Source organism: Amblyomma americanum, chromosome 1 (genome assembly GCF_052857255.1).
Source record: "Amblyomma americanum isolate KBUSLIRL-KWMA chromosome 1, ASM5285725v1, whole genome shotgun sequence".
Lineage (NCBI taxonomy): Eukaryota > Metazoa > Arthropoda > Arachnida > Ixodida > Ixodidae > Amblyomma > Amblyomma americanum.
In genome coordinates, this window is record NC_135497.1 from 275,831,328 (window position 1) to 275,851,515 (window position 20,188).

The window sequence follows — 20,188 nt, forward strand, 5'->3', positions numbered from 1 at the left end:
TTTTAGTGCTTTCATTGTTTTACTTGTATTTGAAGACTTCTGATGCCATTTGACAAGCACATCCTGTACTGCTATAACTGCTAGAATTTTTTTCCGCTGGAATCTGTGGCAAAATTTATTATGTCAACGACCACTCATGCTATATTAAGCAATGTATGATGTTGGTACAGAAAAATATTTGCAATATTGAAAAAAGGGAAAAAAAAGGGAACCTTGTGAGAAGCTTGAAACAATTTTTATGCAGTTATCCCATCACATAAATATAGGAGCCAAAAATCAAAGCTATGTAAGAAAGTGAATGGGCAAAACTGGCTGCAGCCACACTGAATGCTTGAAAAGGTTGGCTAGCATATTTTTATGAGTGCAGGTGGGCCCGCTGAAATAATTTTGCTAATAAAATGCGCAAAAACTGCCCAAGAAGCAGCGAGGCCGTCCATTTAGCATATGCATGCAGTAAAAAGTATAGCACTAACACAAGTCAGAGAGTAAAGGCAAGAGGTGCATTTTTTTTTTAAACAGTGCTAGTCTAGATGGTCAATTAAAAATTTTCAGTGAACCCATCTCTGCTTCTAATTGACATGAAAAGTGCTATGCACTATGCCATGTCAACAGATTACAACTAGCAAGTAGGCCAGCTACAGTTCAACGCCCATAGAGAAAAACCCAGAGAACAAACATCAGCTGCCAATTGCCACTTTTAGCATGAAACAACAGCCAAGAGATGGGCAACCTGTTTACTATTTCAGTGGCCATGTCTTGACATGATGGAACTATAAAAAATTTGTAACCTCTGCCAGAAATAATTTTTTTAATTACACTTTGTACACTACAAACATCAGTAAAAGCTTTGATAAAGACAAATTGAACAGGCACTTCAAACCTGCATGCAAAAAAAACACAACAAATGTTGTCACACTCTTAAAACTCAGTGCAAGTACTGGCCATGCTGCATTTCACTCGGACTCAACAAATGTTCTATGGTATCAGCACTTGACAGCATAGCCTCAATTTGGGTAAATATTTATCAACAAGCCTGGCATATGCTTCGAATTGTATCTGTCACTTCAATCATACATGCATGCATCTTTGCACTGACTGCTAAAGTGATCTATGTTGATTTACCTACTGTACAAAGTTGCTGCCACATGTGACTGTGCAATGAAGACCTTGCTCAAATAAACCCATATGTGGACAGAAATGTTGCCACAGCCCCTTTATGAGAACATAACTAGCACAAGTTTCCATTCCCAACATTACCGACAGACCTAGACAGAGAAAGAAGAAAACAGACTTGCAATGCCAGCTAACAGGTACTATTGAGGCAATGATATTACATAATGTTGCAGCATATTCATCAAACCACCCCGCAATTTCATTGGTATGCTGTAAAAAATGTGCAAAAGTTCCCTTTCCATCTAAGCATGCATAAGAACTGCAGGAAGAGAATATCTCATGTTCCATTTTAGCAATCAACACTATAATATACACGACATGAAAGACTTTCGTAACGTAATTTGCCATATCACACACAAAGGCATTTGCATGGTATTACTGCTCCATTTACTTTCAAATACATATCACGCTTTCAAGTCTCTATACTGAATCAAAACCTACGTTCAAAATAAGCGTCAGAGCTTCCTCACTCATCAAGCACTAGCGAAACATTGCACACCGTTCTTTTCAGGGAGCATATGCAATTGCTGCATATTTCAACTACAAGGCATGCAGCAGGAAAAGAAAAACCTTACCCTTAAGTAATGGTTCTCCAGACTTCTAGTTCAGAGAGTAACCAGCTTGTGGCTGTCAAATGCAACTGAACAATTTGCCAGCTACACAGTTTTAAGAGGACTTTATCACTGTCTTCAACTAGCTCCTATTTCTTGTTTACTGATATACCTTTTCAAGAAACAACAAAAATGTGAAGGTTAAATTGGTTAAAGGAATACATTTCATGAGAATAGGTGAGAGTGCTTATATAATCTATGCAAAGTGATGTTAATGACTAAAACACACTATGCCCCTAGATTGCATGCACCAGTGCAACACTATGGGCGCACCATGTTTTAGTCATCAGCATCATTTTGCAAACCACTAAATAACAGTACGGAAAAAACCTGCCCAGCTGAAAAAATTCACCTTCAGCTATCTCTGGTTCCAAAGTGCAGTATAGAAAAGAGGACTAGAAAAAAAGAGCTTTCAAGCAAGTGCATGCAGCTAGGAAGCAAGCTCAAAGGTAGACACCTCAGGTGACCCTGCCATCTATATTACTGCTAGGGGACAATTTATCACTGAGCCAGAGCTCATTTTGTGAAGACAGGCCATATGTCATTTAGAAGCTCGTGCTACTGTTGAATATTTTACTGGCGTTAACAGTTTGTGTATTACTTTTGCAAGGTTATCAATTTTTCTCTTCACCAGTTTTCTGTAGACCTGTTCAGCAGGTAATAAAATTAAGGCTTATGAACAGAATATCAGGAACTTGAATCTTGCACACACTTAATTTTTCAAAATACAGTCATGCCTCATTAATATGGGCACCTCAAGTTATGGACAATTTTTCTGGAGACCAAACTTTTTGAATATCTTTATCACGTGTTAACATGGAACCTCGCTGCTGAAAAGTGAATTCAGGAACATGCATTTTGCTGTGCTAATATGGACAGCGATGAGAACAAAATTGTGACTGCCTCAACCACACATTTCCTTTCCTGTCTGTGCTTTGAGTGCAGGACAACAGCTTAGAGCAGTGCAAAAGTGGAAATGCTTCTATGAAAGCCTTGCTTTTTGTTTTGGGGTTTCATGCTTTACCGTGGCAAGGTCAATGCAGCTTTCCATTAGCCGTACTACATGAATGGCTGTGAAGGAAGTTCTCCCTACAACTTCTGCTGCGTTGAAAGCCACATTCATCAGCTGTCAGCTGACTGGGTATGGATGTGCACTAGAGGTTTGAGGAATGTGAACAGTCACGGTAGATGTCATCATACCATCAAACACCATCACATGTTTCTTGGATTGCTAGGTGCTTCAAACTGCACTGCATTTATTTTAGGAAAATGGCAACCAAGATAAAGCACTCAGAGCTCCAAAGATTTTGTCTAACTTCCATTTCACACCACTACGCATCGAAGCAGATTATAATCACACAGCACTTTTGCTGAATAACCTTTTTTGTACACAGTTCATTATTACAGATGACTCGCTTTGTGGTCAGCTTTGCTTAGTAACCAAAATGTCCACATTAATGATGCTTGACTGTACATGAATATATGACAATGGGAGGAATACACTTGATGAGCATTTCTGGATATACAGTAGCTGAAATAACAACGACCAGTTTGCTAAAAAAAAAAGAATCTTGGCAGTCCAAAGTCTGAACTAATTGATTACTCAGAAAGTCCTCATTCCAAACCCAACTTTATTTCACAAAGCCATGAGGCAGATGTGATTTATGTGCTCCTCGAGCAATCATTACTTTAACCATGAAAGTTAAACCATGAAAACTGAACAAAACCTTGCAACCTTTGCCGGTACTACTGTCTACTGTATCTGAGCCCACACGACTGATTATTTTTGCCTGATTCATGACTGTGAGTTGCATCTCCCACTTTATAGCCAGCCTGTGCAAGCTTAAAAAGCTGTACTCCCTGCCTTAGCTGAGCAGCTGACCCTAGTTTCGCACAGAAACAAATAACAGTCATGAATATAGACTGCATGCAGTAAGTGTTATAAACACAATGGAAGGAACTTGAGCCACATCATGCCACATCGATGAGACCTAACAGCACTATTCACTTACTTAAAGCCGCAAGAGGTTGCTTGAAAAAACTCAAAATGTCAACTTTCTGACATTAGCAACTTTTCAATTTAGTACACACAAAGAGTCTTGAAAATCATGCATAGAATAAGGGGGTTGGCTGTCTAGTAAAGAATACAGAAGAAGTGCCTTTGCAGTGTACGCTTGACACTGCAAGATGGGAACCCAACAAATTAACAAGCAGGTTGGAGACAACAGAATCTGTGAATGTGCTACTATGCACATTTGCCTTTACATGCACGAAGCTAAGCTGCTATGGGTACTTCCCTGAGTGCCACCTATGCTCACACCAGATACAGTGCATCGCACCTGTAGCAGTAAACATCGCATATAGTCCAGAGAAGTGGCACAATATGAATATTTCTTCTTGGCCCACTGAGAGAGGCCGAGGTGACCATAGCAGCAATAGCAATGATGGCTATTATTCACGGAGAGCAGCAAGGCGCTTGGTGAGTGCATCCTCAACGGCCTGCGAGCGGCCTGTGGAAGCAGCAATGGTATCAGCTGGTGCAAGGCCTGCCTGGTTGAGCTGGTCAATCATCTCAAGACCACTCTCTTCAGCGACCTGTTGGATTAGCTGGTCCACTTGAGCTGCAGGTGCAGTTGTAGTTGTGGCTGTGCCCATGGCATCTTCCAACACTGAACTCCGCACATCCAGGTCCTCAAACTGCTGCTCAAACTTCTCCATGACAGCTGACACCTTCTGCAAGTCCATTGAATTGATGGCCTTGTCCAGTGCCTTCACCACGCCACTCATATTTTTTGTGACCTGCACAGTCACAAGATCAGAGATTGAGCATTGTTTAGCACATGTAGTGATAATATTTTTTGTAACATAGTAATCAGTACTTCTGTTCACATTAACTGCATTAACATTAATTGCATTAACACATTAACTGTTCACCTGTAACTGCACACTGTGCATAATATTCCCACTCTATACTCGGCAACAACTTTTTTCTACAACGAAGAAAAAGCTACAGGGGCATGTCTGTAACTATGTCACTCAGCCTACTGTCCGACCACAGAACCACCACCTGGCATGTTGCTTCGCTCCATCACTGGTATAGCAAGATGTGCCTAGACAATTCATTCTAATCAAAGAAACTGTTTCTGGCACGACTCTCAACATTTAAAGTGACCTGCTGCATTAGAAATATGTCTTAAATAACAAGTATTACTAATGTAGTACAGTGATGTTCAAGAAGAAACTATTAAATGCAGCTGGAGACTGTATTCCACTGCATAGAAGGAGAGGGCACGTTTTGGCTCTATAGCTTTGGCTGCAGTGTACTTTGGCAGCTTTGCCAAGAAAAGTTGTCGTGGAGTACAGTGCGCGCAAGCATGCATAAGCGAATAAATGCATGAGCAAGGAAATGAATGAATGAATCAAGAAAACATGTAAACAAGTAGTGCTTACTAACACAACTGTTATCAAAAAATGCCAAGCAAGCATGTATTATATGCACATCTCAAAATATTGAAGCCTAGACAGTTATTTAAATTTGCAGTACAGTGCATGTAAAAATTGCCAATGCATGATAAACTAAAAAATTCTTGATATCTTTAACCCTTTCAGACACACATTATGTACTACAGTCAAGAATTAAAAATTTATGAGTGTATATTTAGAACTCCCGATTTCACAAAAACAACATAAATGGCTAAAAAACCTTAGGAATTCATGCATGTCACACACTTCCATGCTTGTAGATTTGCAGCCATATCTTTCTATCAAACATATTTATGGCCAAGTAATAATTTTCCTTATCATATGAAGCTGCTTCCACAACAAAAACTCAGGTACAGTGTCCTATAGTAAAACGTTCCACTGCGTCAAAGAAAGAAGTGACAACACCAGACAAAACTTCCTAGGCACACCATAAAACTTTGCGACATCCATCCTTATTTCTTGGTTTGGAAAAGTAATTCTTTTTTCTTTATACGAAATGGCCCTGCCAGCCCGTCCAGCAGAAATTTCAAATGCAGCCGGCATCACTGACTTCATGAAAACAATGCTAGAAGCTTTGAGAAAAATTTTTGAAAAGTTCTGTGCACTAACAGACATAGCGAGTTGCTCAGAAAGTTTAAAGCTACTCTAAAATCTTTCAGTCAAGCAAAGTGAAGTACCAATAATATGTGCAAAATACAAAGTGCAAGACAAAGAAGCAACAAATATATCTATTTGACCGGGGCACAGGTGAGAACCCACCAAGTTTGAGGTAACAAAAGTAAGCTAGGCTAATTTGCTCGTTTTGCCAGGCAGCATTTATGGCTTATAAATAATCTACATTTTTTTATAATGAAAACAGAGGAAATTAAAGATAAGTGCAGTGCTGATCAAGTCAAACAGAAAATACAGAGGACTTGGATTAATTCAATCACACTTAATTTTGACTTCCTGTTTGAACTGAAGCTTTGACCCCATCAATATCATGTGTATCAGAAAGAGGTCCCTTAACTCAACTCCATATAATTCGAACAAATTTTCAGTCTTCTTTGAGTTATAATTCCCAAGAGCCATCTTGCTACTAACAAGCTATGTGGATATGCACACACTACTAGTTGACTTGCTTTTCTTCTTACTTCTCTGCACATTAAAATCTTCACCTACATAGGCACTACACAGGTAGCTGTCAACAAATTGACATCAGCTGAGCAGCCATAAAAGTTCACAACTTTTATCTCTCGCTTTTTAAGGCAGTATGCTTACCTTACCTAGTTAGTGAATTAGTCGCTGAAAGAAAGGCTGAGGTTCTGGGTTATGAAATTACTCAATCACAGCATAGTTGGTACATGTTACTTATCCTAAATGAACTACAAAGTTCAGTTCTTGAGGTCAATACTTTTTTGTTTACCTGCTTCTTTGGGCATTATACAATATACAGGCAATATCAACGAACCCTGTCTTATCTCGCTAAAAAAGTTAGAGAGCTTGCTTACGTCAGCCTTTTTGAAACAGCCCTAGAATATGTCAATGCAGTGCAGTTTCTGCATGTTAAAAGCAACATGGAAGAGTGCAATGAAAACACTGCATGGTTTAACTACAATCATTACAAGTATACTGATTAACCAACTGAACTTTGTCATGCTGGCCTCATGACTCTGGACAGAGAGAAGGTTCATAGCCTGAAGTTTTCATACTCACTTCTGCACAATACATTCTGGCTGAATCCTGCCACTTTCATCAACTACAAATGCAGTAGGCTGACACAACATAAGCATGACTTTATGCTCGATTTTTTTTTTGTAATACGTTGTTTCTCATTTCCTCTGTGAGCTGTTCAAGGATGGAACTGTTTAAAGCCATCCATTACTGGCTCTGCCTACAACAAAAAAAATTCATTAAGTATTAAGAACAATTAACAACCCAACTTAGCCCATGCCTCCAATGTATCTTTCTGAATTTCTGTGTTCTTTATGATGCAAATGCTTCAGTTGGCTGCATAGTTAACCTTTTACTTTCATTTTTTGTCCACTACATCAATAATCCCACCAGGTATGTTGAAAACATACTGAACTAAAATAGTAAATAAATAAAATATGATACGAACTATTTGTAAACTTATCGAGCGCATGCTTTACACGAGCATTTCATATTATCTCAAAACAGTTTGGCAGGGTTATCTTCCAGCTCTTACAGGCTTTTGCCCTAACCTGGACACTTATGATTGTCTCTGGCTCATGCAGAGCATCACCAGTAGCACAGTGCACATGGCCCTGCCAGACTACTTGCTGGCCGTTGATATGCGCAAAGCATTCGGTAACATTCGCCATGATGTTACCTTTGAAGAGCTTACGAATTGCTACCCTAGCCAGCCTCGATGAACCTCAAGCACCTATTACTTGGATATGGGAGTTCCCTTGGGTTCCATCTTGGGGCCCATGCTGTTTTTGGCCTTTTAATCTGGCCTTGTGCAGAGTTGCAGGGAACCACCAACGTGACATGGCGGCTTGATTTGCAATCTATGCTGATGACGTCAGCATCTGGACTGAATAGACAGACTACACTGATAAAGAAAGCATGCAGGTCGAATTACAGGCAGCTCCCCACAGTCTCGATCGAGACCACCCTTACCGAAATAGGCCTGAGACTTTTCACTCAGAAAACGGAACTTATGAGCAAGGATGGTAAGCATCGGACCAATTTCAATATGCACATCTTGCTCCATACTGGGCCACACACCATATAATCCTAGAATGGACTGATCAGAGTACTCGGTTTACCTATTGCCAGCTGTAACAGCCCCAGAAAGTGGTTGCACAATTACAACAGGCATGGCCAGCCATGCTACACACTATACATTGCCTCTCTAACAAGCTTGAGGGAGCAAGTCATGCTTGTCACACCCTAGCTATGACTTGAAAGATGTTATATGGCGCTCCCATATATGTATTCTCTCTGGCCGACATCATATATCTACTCAACGAACCATCACTGGGCTCCCTAAGCACACCAAGGTAACTGCACTTGAACGCTCTGCTGCCATGCCACCACTACACGACATCATCTGCAAGGCCAACATCTGATATCACATTCACTTGAAGAATACCCTACAAAGCCAGTGCTTTCTGGCTTGGGACTTCCAGCAACATGACAATGCTCCCCCACTCACTCAGTCTCTACCCTCATGGATGCTCCAATTGCTTCTCGACGATTTTGTTGCCCCATAGTTCATGACAACGTTCTCCACCGCAAGCTCCTTGCACTGAGTCGGCTTGTGAATGTGCACTCAGATACCCTCGACATCTACACTGATGCCGCTTTCTCTGGCAACCAAGCTCAAATAGCGTGGGTTTGCATGCAGACTTCCGTCTACTCGGGGGTCTACACGTGCCACATACCTTCCAGTACACCCCCCCCTACCCCCTCTGAAGAGTCTGAAGAGTCATTGCCGCCCTCCCACATGCTGGTATCAAAACAGTCAGAGTCTTCACTGATTCACACATGCCTTACTCAGAAATTCTTCGCCCTGCCTCAGAGGATGCCATGGCCATCCAACACATCCTCCACAGACATACACAAATAGGTAATCAGATTGAAATCATCTGGACAATGGGGCATACGGGTGTGCCCAGCGGCAGCATGGTGGCACATGCCGCTGCTGTTACCGCAAGTGGGGCGGTCAATTTTTCATTGTCCCCACCTCTGTACGGGCTTCTGAACTACACAACCTCCTCAGTAGCTACCATGAACTACGTCCATGCATCTCTCCATACTTCAAGTCGTTCCCGCATCAAAGAACTTACCCCGCCGGTCCTCTTTTCGTACAAGACCCGCCTTACATGTTCCCAAGAGGTCTTCATCAATAACATATATGCTGACTCTGCATATAGCCCATATACTTTGGTGAAATGGCGACGGGCCGACATCACCACGGTAATGTGCTCACATTGCGGGCTCCACTGTCACGCAGACCTTACCCATTTACTCTGGCTAAGTGCTGCTTTTCAAACCACGAGAATGGCCATACAGTCCCGCTAGCATACAGATTATCATACCACACTACTCACGGATACCTGCTGCTCATATGGGAGCCAAAGCGGCCTGATCAGGGTGGTGTAGGGGTGCTGATTAAAGCCCTTCCGATCGGGTCCAGCCACAGCAGAATGGACAGTATACTGAAGCAGATCTCAACATGTGACTAACGTTCTATCCCCATTTCCCTCCACAGCGGCCTTGTGCCTTCCTCTTCAAAATAAAGGACTTTCAATTAATCAACATAAGTTAGAACTAAAACCACATTTTTTAAAGCTTCCAGTGCATTTAGCTCTAGTGATAGGCTGCAATTTTTGAAAATTAATGTCAGCACCAGAAAACAAGTGTGATTGCATTGTTATACTTAAAGCAGCTGTCTATGTCTCCCATAGTTCCTACTTTTGTAGCCATGTGAACCAACACTTCTTTGCTAGCATGACAAAAAAACACTAGACCATCACAATGTCCAATGTTTGATATCTCTATCCAAGACCATAATGAAAAATGCAATGTTTAAATAAGAAGAATGCATCTGAGCACCTTTTTCAAAACTATAACAAAGAAAGGCTGAAGCTCTTAGAAGTGAACCCAAAACTTTAATTAGTTGTAAGCTGCTGGCAACAAACAAAATAACATAACCTTTCCATTAGAAATGAGAATAGAATGGCTGTGTGCAAATGTATAGGGTCTACTAGCAATTAATGCTATAACTGCCCATATTTATTAACACAAAACAAAAGCAAAAAAAACATCTACATTAAGTTTCGTCTTTCACATCCCAGGCATATCTTATCTTTACTGAATAGTGTTGCAGGGCACGTTTCAGTATCCCTTTGGTTTTATTTTCGCAGCACCTCAAAAGAGGGCTACGTAAGTGATGATGCAGCGGTAATGATCACAATTAGCTTGCACAGGATTACACTCAACAAGCTGCGATTGAAAACGTTAATATCAAAACAGCTGCACATGCACACAGTTTCAGCCGACACTGCTTTGCTGCGGCCCAATTTAAAGCCAGTGAAGGAAAACCTAATTCCGATTAACAGTGGTCAGTTGCAGCCGAGGAAAGAGGATATGTGCTCTCCCTTCGTTACATCAGACCACCGGAAAATTTTCCCAACTTCGCGGGTGAAAAGGCGGCCACTATTTTTTCACTCATTACCTGCTTCATAGCCATGGCACTTTTGATCTTGGAGCTGACAGCGTCCACCTTGGAAGCCATGCGCAAGTAGTTGAGGCTTTCGTTCTTCTTCCGGATAGCATTCTCGGCATATATGCGCGCACCTTCAACGTTGCCCTGCTGCAAGGCTTTTTTGATCTTGGCTTTCTGTAGCCGCTCGTCCTTCTCGGCCTTTTTGGAGAGTCGTTCAAGCTGCTTGCAGCTGAATCGCAATTGGAATAGCATGTCATCCATAATGATGCGCTACAGAGGGCGTGCCGCGAATGCGTCGCTATCACACAATTGTCACCTCCGTCGATTGGAGCTCGGCACGACGTGTCAGCGCTACAAAATGCTGCAACGATCCGCGGTGTACTGTTTTCCGCAGCTTAGCCACCGGCTTTCTGATTTCTCCAACGACTGGCGTTATTTCGACCCAAAGCCGCAGAATACTATATATATTCTAGGCCCTATAACGCTTCGCCAGAGCGATAGCAGTCGTTTTTCGCTTATGGATTGGCTTGGCTTCCTCTGACTAGTGTGGCGCGTTCCCGTGATCAACCCATGCTCGCTTCGTGCGGCCGTGTGGTTCTTCGGGTTTTCTTTCCTTCGTTGCCTTCGTCGTACTTACATGTCACGGCGCAAGAACAATCGCACCGTGTGTGTGGTTCGGCTGTCTAGCCTTTTGTGAGGTTGATTGCGCTGCTTTATGTGGAGAAAGGACGTCCGTGTACTCGCGTGCTTTGCGACGCTGATATCGTTTGCGTGGCGTCCGCGATTCGAACCAAATGAACCAAAGGGTGCGAAGGAGCGGCGTTCCTTGCAAAAGTGTCGCCTGTCAGGCAAGAAGTGCGGTGCGCAGGGACAAACGGTGCAAATATGAAATGCAAATAGCGCGCCGGTGTCTTTTTGCCGATTTTCGCCATGCGCCTGGTTCACTAACATATGGTGGCCAGTATGCGTCGTAACCTCGTAACCACTTTAACGTCAGCGCAAGCTAAGAAGGCTTTCACAAAAAATAATCTCCTTAATGCAAGCAAGCGAAGGAAGCGAAGAGGGTGCCTTGTAGCTACTGAAATGTACGGAGCCTACGTTGCGCTACACGTTGCTCCGTTGTTGTTGTTAGCCTGTCAAAAGATGGCACATACCCACACTGGGGGTCGGCCAAGAATCGGGTGGCTATTCACCTGAACGCAGTTAATAAAAAGGAAAAGCACGTGGGAGCGCAACACCGGTGAATTCTTCGTCATGAACAGAAAAGGGATGAGAGTTTTGATTTCAAAATTATAAGAATAATAATAAAGAGAGGGATTAAATAATAATGATTAAGTCAAAATGTAATAATTGATAGAAAAGTTTGGAACACTTAGCAAGGCAGTCGGTGAGATTCTGGCAGGAAATTTAGAACAGCGGTACAAACAGATCTGTGGCTGAACCCAAATGTGGTGACGCCAAATGATAGCAAGAGAGTATCTGACAGAGCATGAAAAATATGTAATGAATAAAGCTAGTAGGAATGCAGCTGTCATGAAAAATAGGGCACTGTGGAATTACAATAGGTATGAGGTGGTAACAGGTGGTAAGAGGGATCTGGAAAGGGGTGATGGTCCCTAGCCTGACCTTCGGTAATGCGGTCCTGTGTATGAGGCCAGATGTTCAAGCAAGACTGGAAATTAAGCAACGGGGAGTAGGGAGGTTAGCTTTGGGAGCACATGGCAATACACCAAATCAGGGGGTACAGGGTGATATATGGGATGGGCGTCTTTCGAGAGCAGAGAGGCTAGCAGTAAGATAGCATTTGAGGAACGATTGAGAAAGATGGAGGAAAAGCAGTGGGCTAGGAAAGTTTTCAGATACTTGTATATAAAGAATGTTGACACGAAATGGAGAAAGCGAACTAGAAAATTGACAAGCAAATATCTGGAAAGCAGTAAGGGGGCAAATCAGCAATTATCGGTTAAGAAAAAGGTTAAAGAAACAGAGGGAGCTCTGCGGAAAACAGGGATGCTGACGAAATCGGCACTGGAAACATACCGGACCTTTAAACAGGAAATTGTCAAAGAAAATATCTATGATAATTGTAGGGGAAGCTCTTTGTTGTTTGAGGCCAGGACTGGAGTTTTGCGGACTAATAAGACGTATAGAGTCAGGTACCAGGAGATAGGCATGTGCACTTTGTGCATTGCGTGCGGAGAGGAGGAGGAAACGGCTATCACTTGATACTTTTCTGTAAAGGGCTTCACCCTACAGTGGAAAGCAGCGGGGCTGACTTACCCAAGGCATTGGGGTTTAGGGATAGTGATTGGGAAAGTGGATTTTAAGAGGTTAGAAGTAACCAAGCGAAGGTTATCTGATTGGCGGCTAAAAGCAAGACAGGAGTAAAATTTCACAAGACATGGCTAGGTGGCTTGAGCCACCGCCCGATGTAAAGGGTTCAGCCGTATCCATCCATCCATCCATCCATCCATCAAGCGGGCTGCTCAAACTAAAAGGCCAAGATGTTGCAAGGGCTCCTCCAGCAACCTTTTTCTCAGAGAGTTGAATCGGCGACTATGCAGCCAAAAATGTTCTATAGATTCAGGCTCACGGCAAAATGCACAAAGGGGAGAGAGCGCCAAACCCGACTTGTGTAAACAGAAATTTAGAGGGGGGATGCGGCAGCGCAGCCTCGTCAGTGATACTTCAAGCTGCCGAGAGCAACAAACCTACCTGTTCCAATGATATTTAAGGTGCTCATAATCCGCCGATGTTAAAAGTTTTCTTTCTTGCGTGCTTAAAAACGCACGTCGCCGAAATCTAGATGCTGTAATATAGGCTGTAGCCGGGATGATTGCAACACGAGGCCGCTGAGGGAAGCCTTTGCGAGATTGTCAGCAATCTCATTTACTGTCCTACTGCTGTGACCGGGAACCCATTGGCAGCCGTAGTTTGTTTTGATCTAACAGTATACAATCACAGTATATAATATTATATAGTATATAATATATAATCCATGAAGGAAGGAACTCTTTACAACCTTCCTCCAACCTCACCCCTCCCGCTAGCACAAGGAATGATGATGATAGGCGCTCACAAGTAAACGTCATTTTGTTCAAAAAATATTTTTTTTCATGCTTCAGAATTGCAGGAATACTCAATTTTGTGTAATTACAAAATTAATAGACGGCAAACATGTCAGTAAATACCGAGATTGACCATATGACATGAAGCGGAGTTAAGTCGTTTCAGTGGTTTTGAGCGACTGACTGGCCAAGCCGACTGGTTGTCGTGGCTGAGCCAGTTGCTGCCGTTGCGTTGTAGTTGCGTTTAGCTCGCGCGCGAGGTTCTACGTGTGCAAGTGTTATTCTAGTTTCTTAGTACGAAATGGGTGGTCCGCGACTAACTGAAAATGACCCACACTCGTACGCAAGACCGGACAATTGCTTAGTCACTGGCATTCACCTCGATGTCCAAGTCGATTTCCAGCGCAAAATAATTGCCGGTTTTGCAGAAATAACGTGCAAAAAGCTGTCAGAGCGATGCAGCTGCCTGGTGAGTAAGCGGGTTGCGCGAATCGCTGTGTTACACGGACGTAATTGCACCCGGTCTCTACGCAGGTTTTGGACACGCAAGACCTTACAATTAAAGGCGTCACGCAAAGCCAAGGGGGCCCAAAACTTGATTTTTCCCTGGCTGAGCCTGACCCTATCTTTGGCTCCAAGCTGGAAGTGCAACTGAGGCCCAAGCACTTTGCCGGTGGCAACTGCACGAAGTGAGTCGCTCGAGTGAAGCAAAGTGTGTTGTTGGAATGACACCTGTAGTAAGCTCATTGCACATGCAGTGAAATCCTGTGCTTGGGTCTAGCAGCTAAACGCTTGACTTAAATCTGGTGTTGTTCTGTGTTAATGTAACGACTTTTTTGTTAAGGTGGGAACTGTGGCACCAACCAAGTTGCTCCAACCAGATCTTAAGCTTAACTGGTCCTACAAATGAACTATCCATAATGGCTACTTGGTGTATAGGAGAAGCAAATATAAGGGCAGTGTAGCAACTAAATGCTTGGTTCAAATTTGGTGCCATTTTGTGCTCAAGTAACTACCTTTTAGCGAAACTAGGAATAGAATTTGGTGTAACCAAACGGCTTCAACCAGCTCCACATAAGCTTCAATGGTGCAGCAGGTGAACTCTCTCAAATGACAGGTGTATTTAAAAGTATAGAAATAAAACGAAGGGTAAAGGGCATGATAGTTGATAAAATGCAGAAAATAGAGAATCACTGTCTGAATCTCAAGGGGCTATAGCTTGAGGCAACAAATGGTTCGCACATGCTAAGCCAGAAGTTTTTGAGAGGGCAGTCTACCATTACATGCCCTTTTGGCAGTAGAGTTGCAGAGTAGGGTATTTTTGCTACCCGAGAGCTGAAGGGAGTTGTTCATATTTCTTTTGTTTTAGTGTAGTATGTTTCATACCTTAAGAGGTCTTCAACATGCGTTCTGGTGGCAGTACTAATGCAGCCTTATAGTGAGACTCCTTGGTTTTTACACGAGCATTGCGTTTACCTCCTTTGCACATAATATTTCTGACTAGTTTCGTCCTGCCAGTGAGAATGCTCTTCTGAAATTTTCATATCTGGTTGCTATAGTCTGATACAACTCGAGAACAAAGTGGCAAATACCCCTCAAAGGAGGCCTTTCAGCCAATGACATAAAACCCTTCTCACGATGTGGTAGTTTATCCCCTTGAACCTGGTGGCCTGACATCACAGGGGACTGACAGGAGGAAGAGGATTAACCACGGTGTCATGAAAATCGGTCAACACTGTTGGCCGGAGGGCCTCCTTTGAGGTGCATCTTCTGCTTCATTCTTGAGTTGTATCCAACTGTGCTTGGTTTCGCAAACTTTCTGTCTGACAGCAGTGCCAAGTACTGATGCCTTCTTTTCGTGCTTTGATGCTCTGGGCTATATTTGTAGAGTTTGCGTGGAGTACGAGACATCACCTTCCTCTAGTGCTCTACAGTGGCTCAGACCTGAACAGACTGCTGGCAAACTGCACCCGTACCTGTACAGTCACTGTGAGGTATGCCGTTGGCGGTGCCATTCTGGAGTGGCGTTCACATTCCTTTCTCTTTGTAGCCCATTCACTGTAGAGCAATGCTGCCATGCCAAGACACTCCAAGTGTGAAGATGCCTTACACTGCTTCAGTGAGTGCAGAGAAAATAGCAAAGCGTGAAACATTCCACATTGCTGCTGCTGCCTCCTGACGTCGCAGCATTTCATTTTCAGGTCCGAGCACCAAAAGAATTGACTGTCCTGATGAGTGCAATTCGTGAAGGGTGTGAGGAATGTGGTGATGGTGCAACAAGGGTGACCAAGTTCATTCAGAAGGTACATTTATGCTTTGTTCAGGGTCAGCTGAACATGGATGGTAGCTAACCAGTGATGATCTAACTTGCTTGTGAGCAGGTTCCTGTGCCTGCCTATCTGATAGCCATTGCAGTTGGTGAGGTTGAAAGCAGGTGGGTGGGAATGAAATGCGCATTGTTGAGAGATTGAGCTGACAGGAATGCTGTTGTACTGCCTCTTGCAGAAAGCTGGGCCCTCGATGCACAGTCTGGGCCGAGAAGAAACAAGTGGACTTGGCAGTGATTGACTTTGAAGATGTAAGAATTACTCAACTGTTATTGCTCAATTGTTACTACTGGTTGAATTACTCCTTAGTAACTCCTCAGTGTTTTTCAGCTGTCAGTGCTTCTATTTACATAATTATTTCGTAGGCATAAGCCTCGGAGTGAAGGGACGAGATAGCTGACTCGTTTATCAGGCGGGTCAAACTGCCAGCCGTAGGTTCACGTGCCACAGCCAGGCGCCGTCTTTATTTTTTTCCTCGTGCGGGCGCGCGTTGACCGTGCTTTAGGTGCAGCCAAAGGAGGGTGCTGCTACTTAGTGCTTATCAGGCGTTAGTGTTTCCCAGAAGCGGTACAGAGCAGTGGCTGGTGTAAGCTTTGTCCAAGCGTTGTGTTGCAGCCAAGGTTTTGGATGCTCCTCTACAGGTGCCAATGCTTTCCGTGACTGAAACCATTTTCATGCGAGGTGAACAATGAAAGAACTTGAAGCTATGCCTCATGGTTTCCGCTTGTTACAGACGGAACAGATGCTCTGCTCAGCTGAGTCCCTGGTAGGCCCCTACCTGTGGGACATCTACGGCCTCCTGGTGTTGCCACCCTCATTCCCCTATGGCGGGATGGAGAACCCCTGCCTCACCTTTGCCACACCCTCACTGCTGGTTAGCATTAGTTTCCATTCATACTAATGAAGAGCTTCACAAGGTGGTGTTATAGTTAATCAGCTTATTGAAGGGTACATATGCATACCGCATCAAAATTGTGGTGGTGAAACTTGGAACCAGTTATTTAATAGTTGCTTGTGTATTTGTTCTGTAACTGCAAATTTTACCTCATACACTGCTGTTTCTTTTATACGCTCAAATCTGACATGAAGATTTTTTTCGTTATACCATATCACTCGCATCATGAACACAATGTCCCAAAAATATTTTAAAATTTGGGGGGTGAGTTCATTACGCACAATATTAGAAGCAATTTATAATTTGGCCACAAAAATAGCAGGCAAGTTGATTATGCTTTCATTATTCAAGTAAATACAGTATTTTGTACTGTAGTCATGGGGTCATTTTATTTCATAGATTTCACTTGATTACAGTATTGCTCGAACATGCAGTCCACTCGGCCAGCTGTAGCTATCGCATCACTCCAGGGTTAACCAGAGCTAAACCACCGCCAGTTTTTTTTTATGACAGCTGTCTTCCTGGATATGGAACAAGAACCAGGACTAGGCTGTACAGTAATGTATTTGTCAGCAGTGCTTGTCTGCGTTATGTACAAGAAATGGATAATGGCCATGGAACCCTGCTTTGATTAAAACAACTACAACCTGCTTAGCTGCTGTGTTGTCATTTGCCAGGAAGGGACCGAAAGATCAAAAGGAGGGTTGTCTTTTTCACCTTCCTTGTAGATGTCAACAGCACTTCAATTTGCTGGCTGAACTGCCACTGTGTATGGCCAGCTAACAGGCAGTGATGGTTTTCTATTTCTTTTGCACAAGCCTGGCAAGTGCTAATGCCAGATGCACTACTGTTCCAACTAAAAGCAATCTGTTGCAAAATTCGGACACCAATAAAACAGGGTTGCACGTAAGAATTACAAACAACCCTGGTTATTTTTACTTTTATTAAAGACATATGAACATTAAGTAAGTCTTACCTTATGTTTTATGTATACAACGACAGCATTGAGTTGAGTCGGGTGTGTCAATGAGATTATAAAGGTTACAGGGGTTGGTACAGCTGACCAAGGAGCGGGTTATATGGAGGGATATGGGAGAAGCCTTTGTCCGGCATTGGACAGTAATTTGGCTGATGGTGATGATGATGCGAATTACTTAAATCTGTTAAGTACATAGATAGCTTAATGTTTGTTATACTACATTGTGTAGCTGAGATACATGTGCTTTAATCAGGGTATGCACATTTGAAATTGAATAGTGTATGGTAGTGGTTCTCTATGATTACTGTGGGAGGCTTAGCATATGTGATCCACCACCACCTCTTCCAATGCAGTTTTCAGCGGTCAGTTTATTTCATTTTCGTTAAGTGAGCCTCCAGAATCAGTTCCTTGCTTTCATTAGTCAGATCACTCCTAACATCACGGAACAGCCATGTAGTAAGCAATGTTCACACTTGACCTCTAAACCGCTGGCTCTTTCTTTTTGTTGGCCACATGGCACCGCCCATCAAACGGTCTTTCAAAACTAATTTTCTCCATTACGTGTTTTTTTTTGTTCCTAGAAGGAAGTGAAAACTTTGCTGGTAACCTTTTCTGCTGTGGTTGTTTTTCATGTGCAGATTTTATGGAATTTGCTTTAGTGCTAAGTACAAATATGTTGCCTTCTATTTATGTACAGATACATTGCCGTTGTGTTAGTGCAGAAAGTTTATCTTATGACCACAGTGAAGCTAATAGTGTAGGGAGTGTAATGTTGTTTTACTGCAAACCATATAGCGAGCTTCCCTGCCCCCACCTGAAGGAATACTTTGAGTGCAAGCATCGACTCTTTTGACAGATCACTTGCTACAGTACTTTAGCAGTGTACCAATTGCCCTTAAATGCAGTTATTGTGCAAAATACCTGTTCAACAAACATCAGCTAGTGAGGTTACCCTTGGGTTACTCTTCACTATCTAGTGCACACTACCTTTAATACTAGAGCTGTATTATAGGGGCTGGGAGTAGTGAATTGCTCCTTTTGGCACCTACAGACATCCTCCTCCTTTTGCTTATTCAAATTGTCAAAAAGGTGCTGTGCAGTGAACGCTGGAGCATCAAGCACTTGACCTGGTGCAAATAAGGATGTTTTCTTGCTCTCAATACAGGCTGGAGACAAGTCCCTTGCTGACGTGGTTGCCCATGAGATAGCCCACAGTTGGACAGGCAACTTAGTCACAAACAAAACCTTTGAGCATTTCTGGTGGGTTCCCGCTGCTGTTTCTGCTCTTTATATGCTGTCAAGAAGCCTGTACAGTGCACGGCAGTTTTATGCACATAGTACCCGCAAGCTGATGGTAAAAATTCTAACTGGGCAATGGTTCAATTGAATGAGCGTGTTACTGTCCACCTGGCTTGTAAGCCTATGTGGCCATGCTTTTGCACATGAGTTGCTTTGCTATGTGATCAGGCGTTGCTTTGCTGCTGAGTGCCCTGCTGAATACAAGATTTGAGTGCTCTTTACATCATATGGTTACCTGGTTATGCATCAATGCTAGCTGCTACTGTATTGTTATAGGCAGAAAGCGCGAAAAGTGAGCAGAAGCACCTGCGGCTTACCTAGCATGCCTTGGCATGTGTGGGTGCCTTCTGCACAGTTTTGCAGCCAAAAGCAAGCATGTTTGCTCTGTCATAAAATTGGCCATTTGAATGTTGTGTCTTTTTAACTGTGACCAGCGGTATAGGAAACCCTTTCGTAATCTACTTGTAGCTTTTTTTTTTTTTTTCAATGTATCTGTCATACAGCATGCTGTTCTAATTGTCTGTTTGGTACTTTTTCTCAGGTTGAATGAAGGCTTCACCATGTTCTTGGAACGAAAGATCATTGGTCGCTTGTTTGGAAATGAGATGAGGGAGTTCCAAGCATTGCGTGGCATTGAAGATCTGGAATATGCTGTAAGAATTATTGTATCATTACATTCTGTGAATGTAAATAATGGCTGGCATCTTGGTTGCAATACTGGTAAGTTTAGGACACTCGGTGTAGGAGCACCGCATCAGAACCCTCCAAAGTTCAGGTTCACAATGCGGACCAGATAAGTATTGGCGAGGTTTATGCCTTTCGTTTTGAATTAATTTCAATGCTTTTATTTTCTAAACTTAAAAAACAGATTTCGATCTACTAAATACTCAGTACTACACTTGTAGTCCATGTTAAACAGTTATATCCTTCATGTAATGCATTGGAGGTATCTCCACGAACAATTAATTAAAAAGCACTTCAACTCTCTTTACCTTTACTATTGAGCATGGTTCACCGATGACCTATAGATACCGTGCTGCACTTCCTGATTTCTTAGGCTATTAGTTATATAGTATTTTGAAGTCAGCTTTATGTTTTGAAGTGATTTGTAACTTGCTGGTTTAATTAGTAACTTATTGGAGTAGTTCGTAAATTATTGACTATATGGAGCAAT

General features: G+C 42.7%; 2 protein-coding genes across 2 annotated transcripts in view; one reads left to right on the forward strand and one right to left on the reverse strand.

Moving 5' to 3' along the window:
- Positions 1–321: 321 nt before the first annotated feature.
- On the reverse strand, positions 322–10,976 carry LOC144115121 (charged multivesicular body protein 1a-like). Its single transcript, XM_077649287.1, has 2 exons — positions 10,456–10,976; positions 322–4,583 (listed from the first exon to the last, which is right to left on the reverse strand). The coding sequence occupies exons 1-2, from the start codon at positions 10,705–10,707 to the stop codon at positions 4,236–4,238; spliced, it is 600 nt and encodes a 199-aa protein (XP_077505413.1). The 5' UTR covers positions 10,708–10,976; the 3' UTR covers positions 322–4,235.
- Positions 10,977–13,711: 2,735 nt separating this feature from the next.
- LOC144115123 (leukotriene A-4 hydrolase) overlaps positions 13,712–20,188 on the forward strand; it is a 46,170-nt gene continuing 39,693 nt past the window's right edge. The window contains exons 1-10 of the mRNA XM_077649289.1: positions 13,712–13,983; positions 14,049–14,203; positions 15,403–15,508; positions 15,565–15,633; positions 15,716–15,817; positions 15,896–15,948; positions 16,020–16,092; positions 16,575–16,715; positions 18,881–18,975; positions 19,556–19,667. Of these exons, the coding sequence (XP_077505415.1) occupies positions 13,816–13,983; positions 14,049–14,203; positions 15,403–15,508; positions 15,565–15,633; positions 15,716–15,817; positions 15,896–15,948; positions 16,020–16,092; positions 16,575–16,715; positions 18,881–18,975; positions 19,556–19,667 (1,074 nt within the window). The 5' untranslated portion in view covers positions 13,712–13,815. The remainder of the gene's footprint in view (positions 13,984–14,048; positions 14,204–15,402; positions 15,509–15,564; positions 15,634–15,715; positions 15,818–15,895; positions 15,949–16,019; positions 16,093–16,574; positions 16,716–18,880; positions 18,976–19,555; positions 19,668–20,188) is intronic.

Excerpts from the sequence above, each read along its gene's own strand:
- LOC144115121 (XM_077649287.1), bottom strand. The coding sequence starts at position 10,707 with ATGGATGACATGCTATTCCAATTGCGATTCAGCTGCAAGCAGCTTGAA. Across the intron at positions 4,584-10,455 it reads GTGCCATGGCTATGAAGCAG|GTCACAAAAAATATGAGTGG; the intron begins GTAATGAGTGAA and ends GTGACTGTGCAG.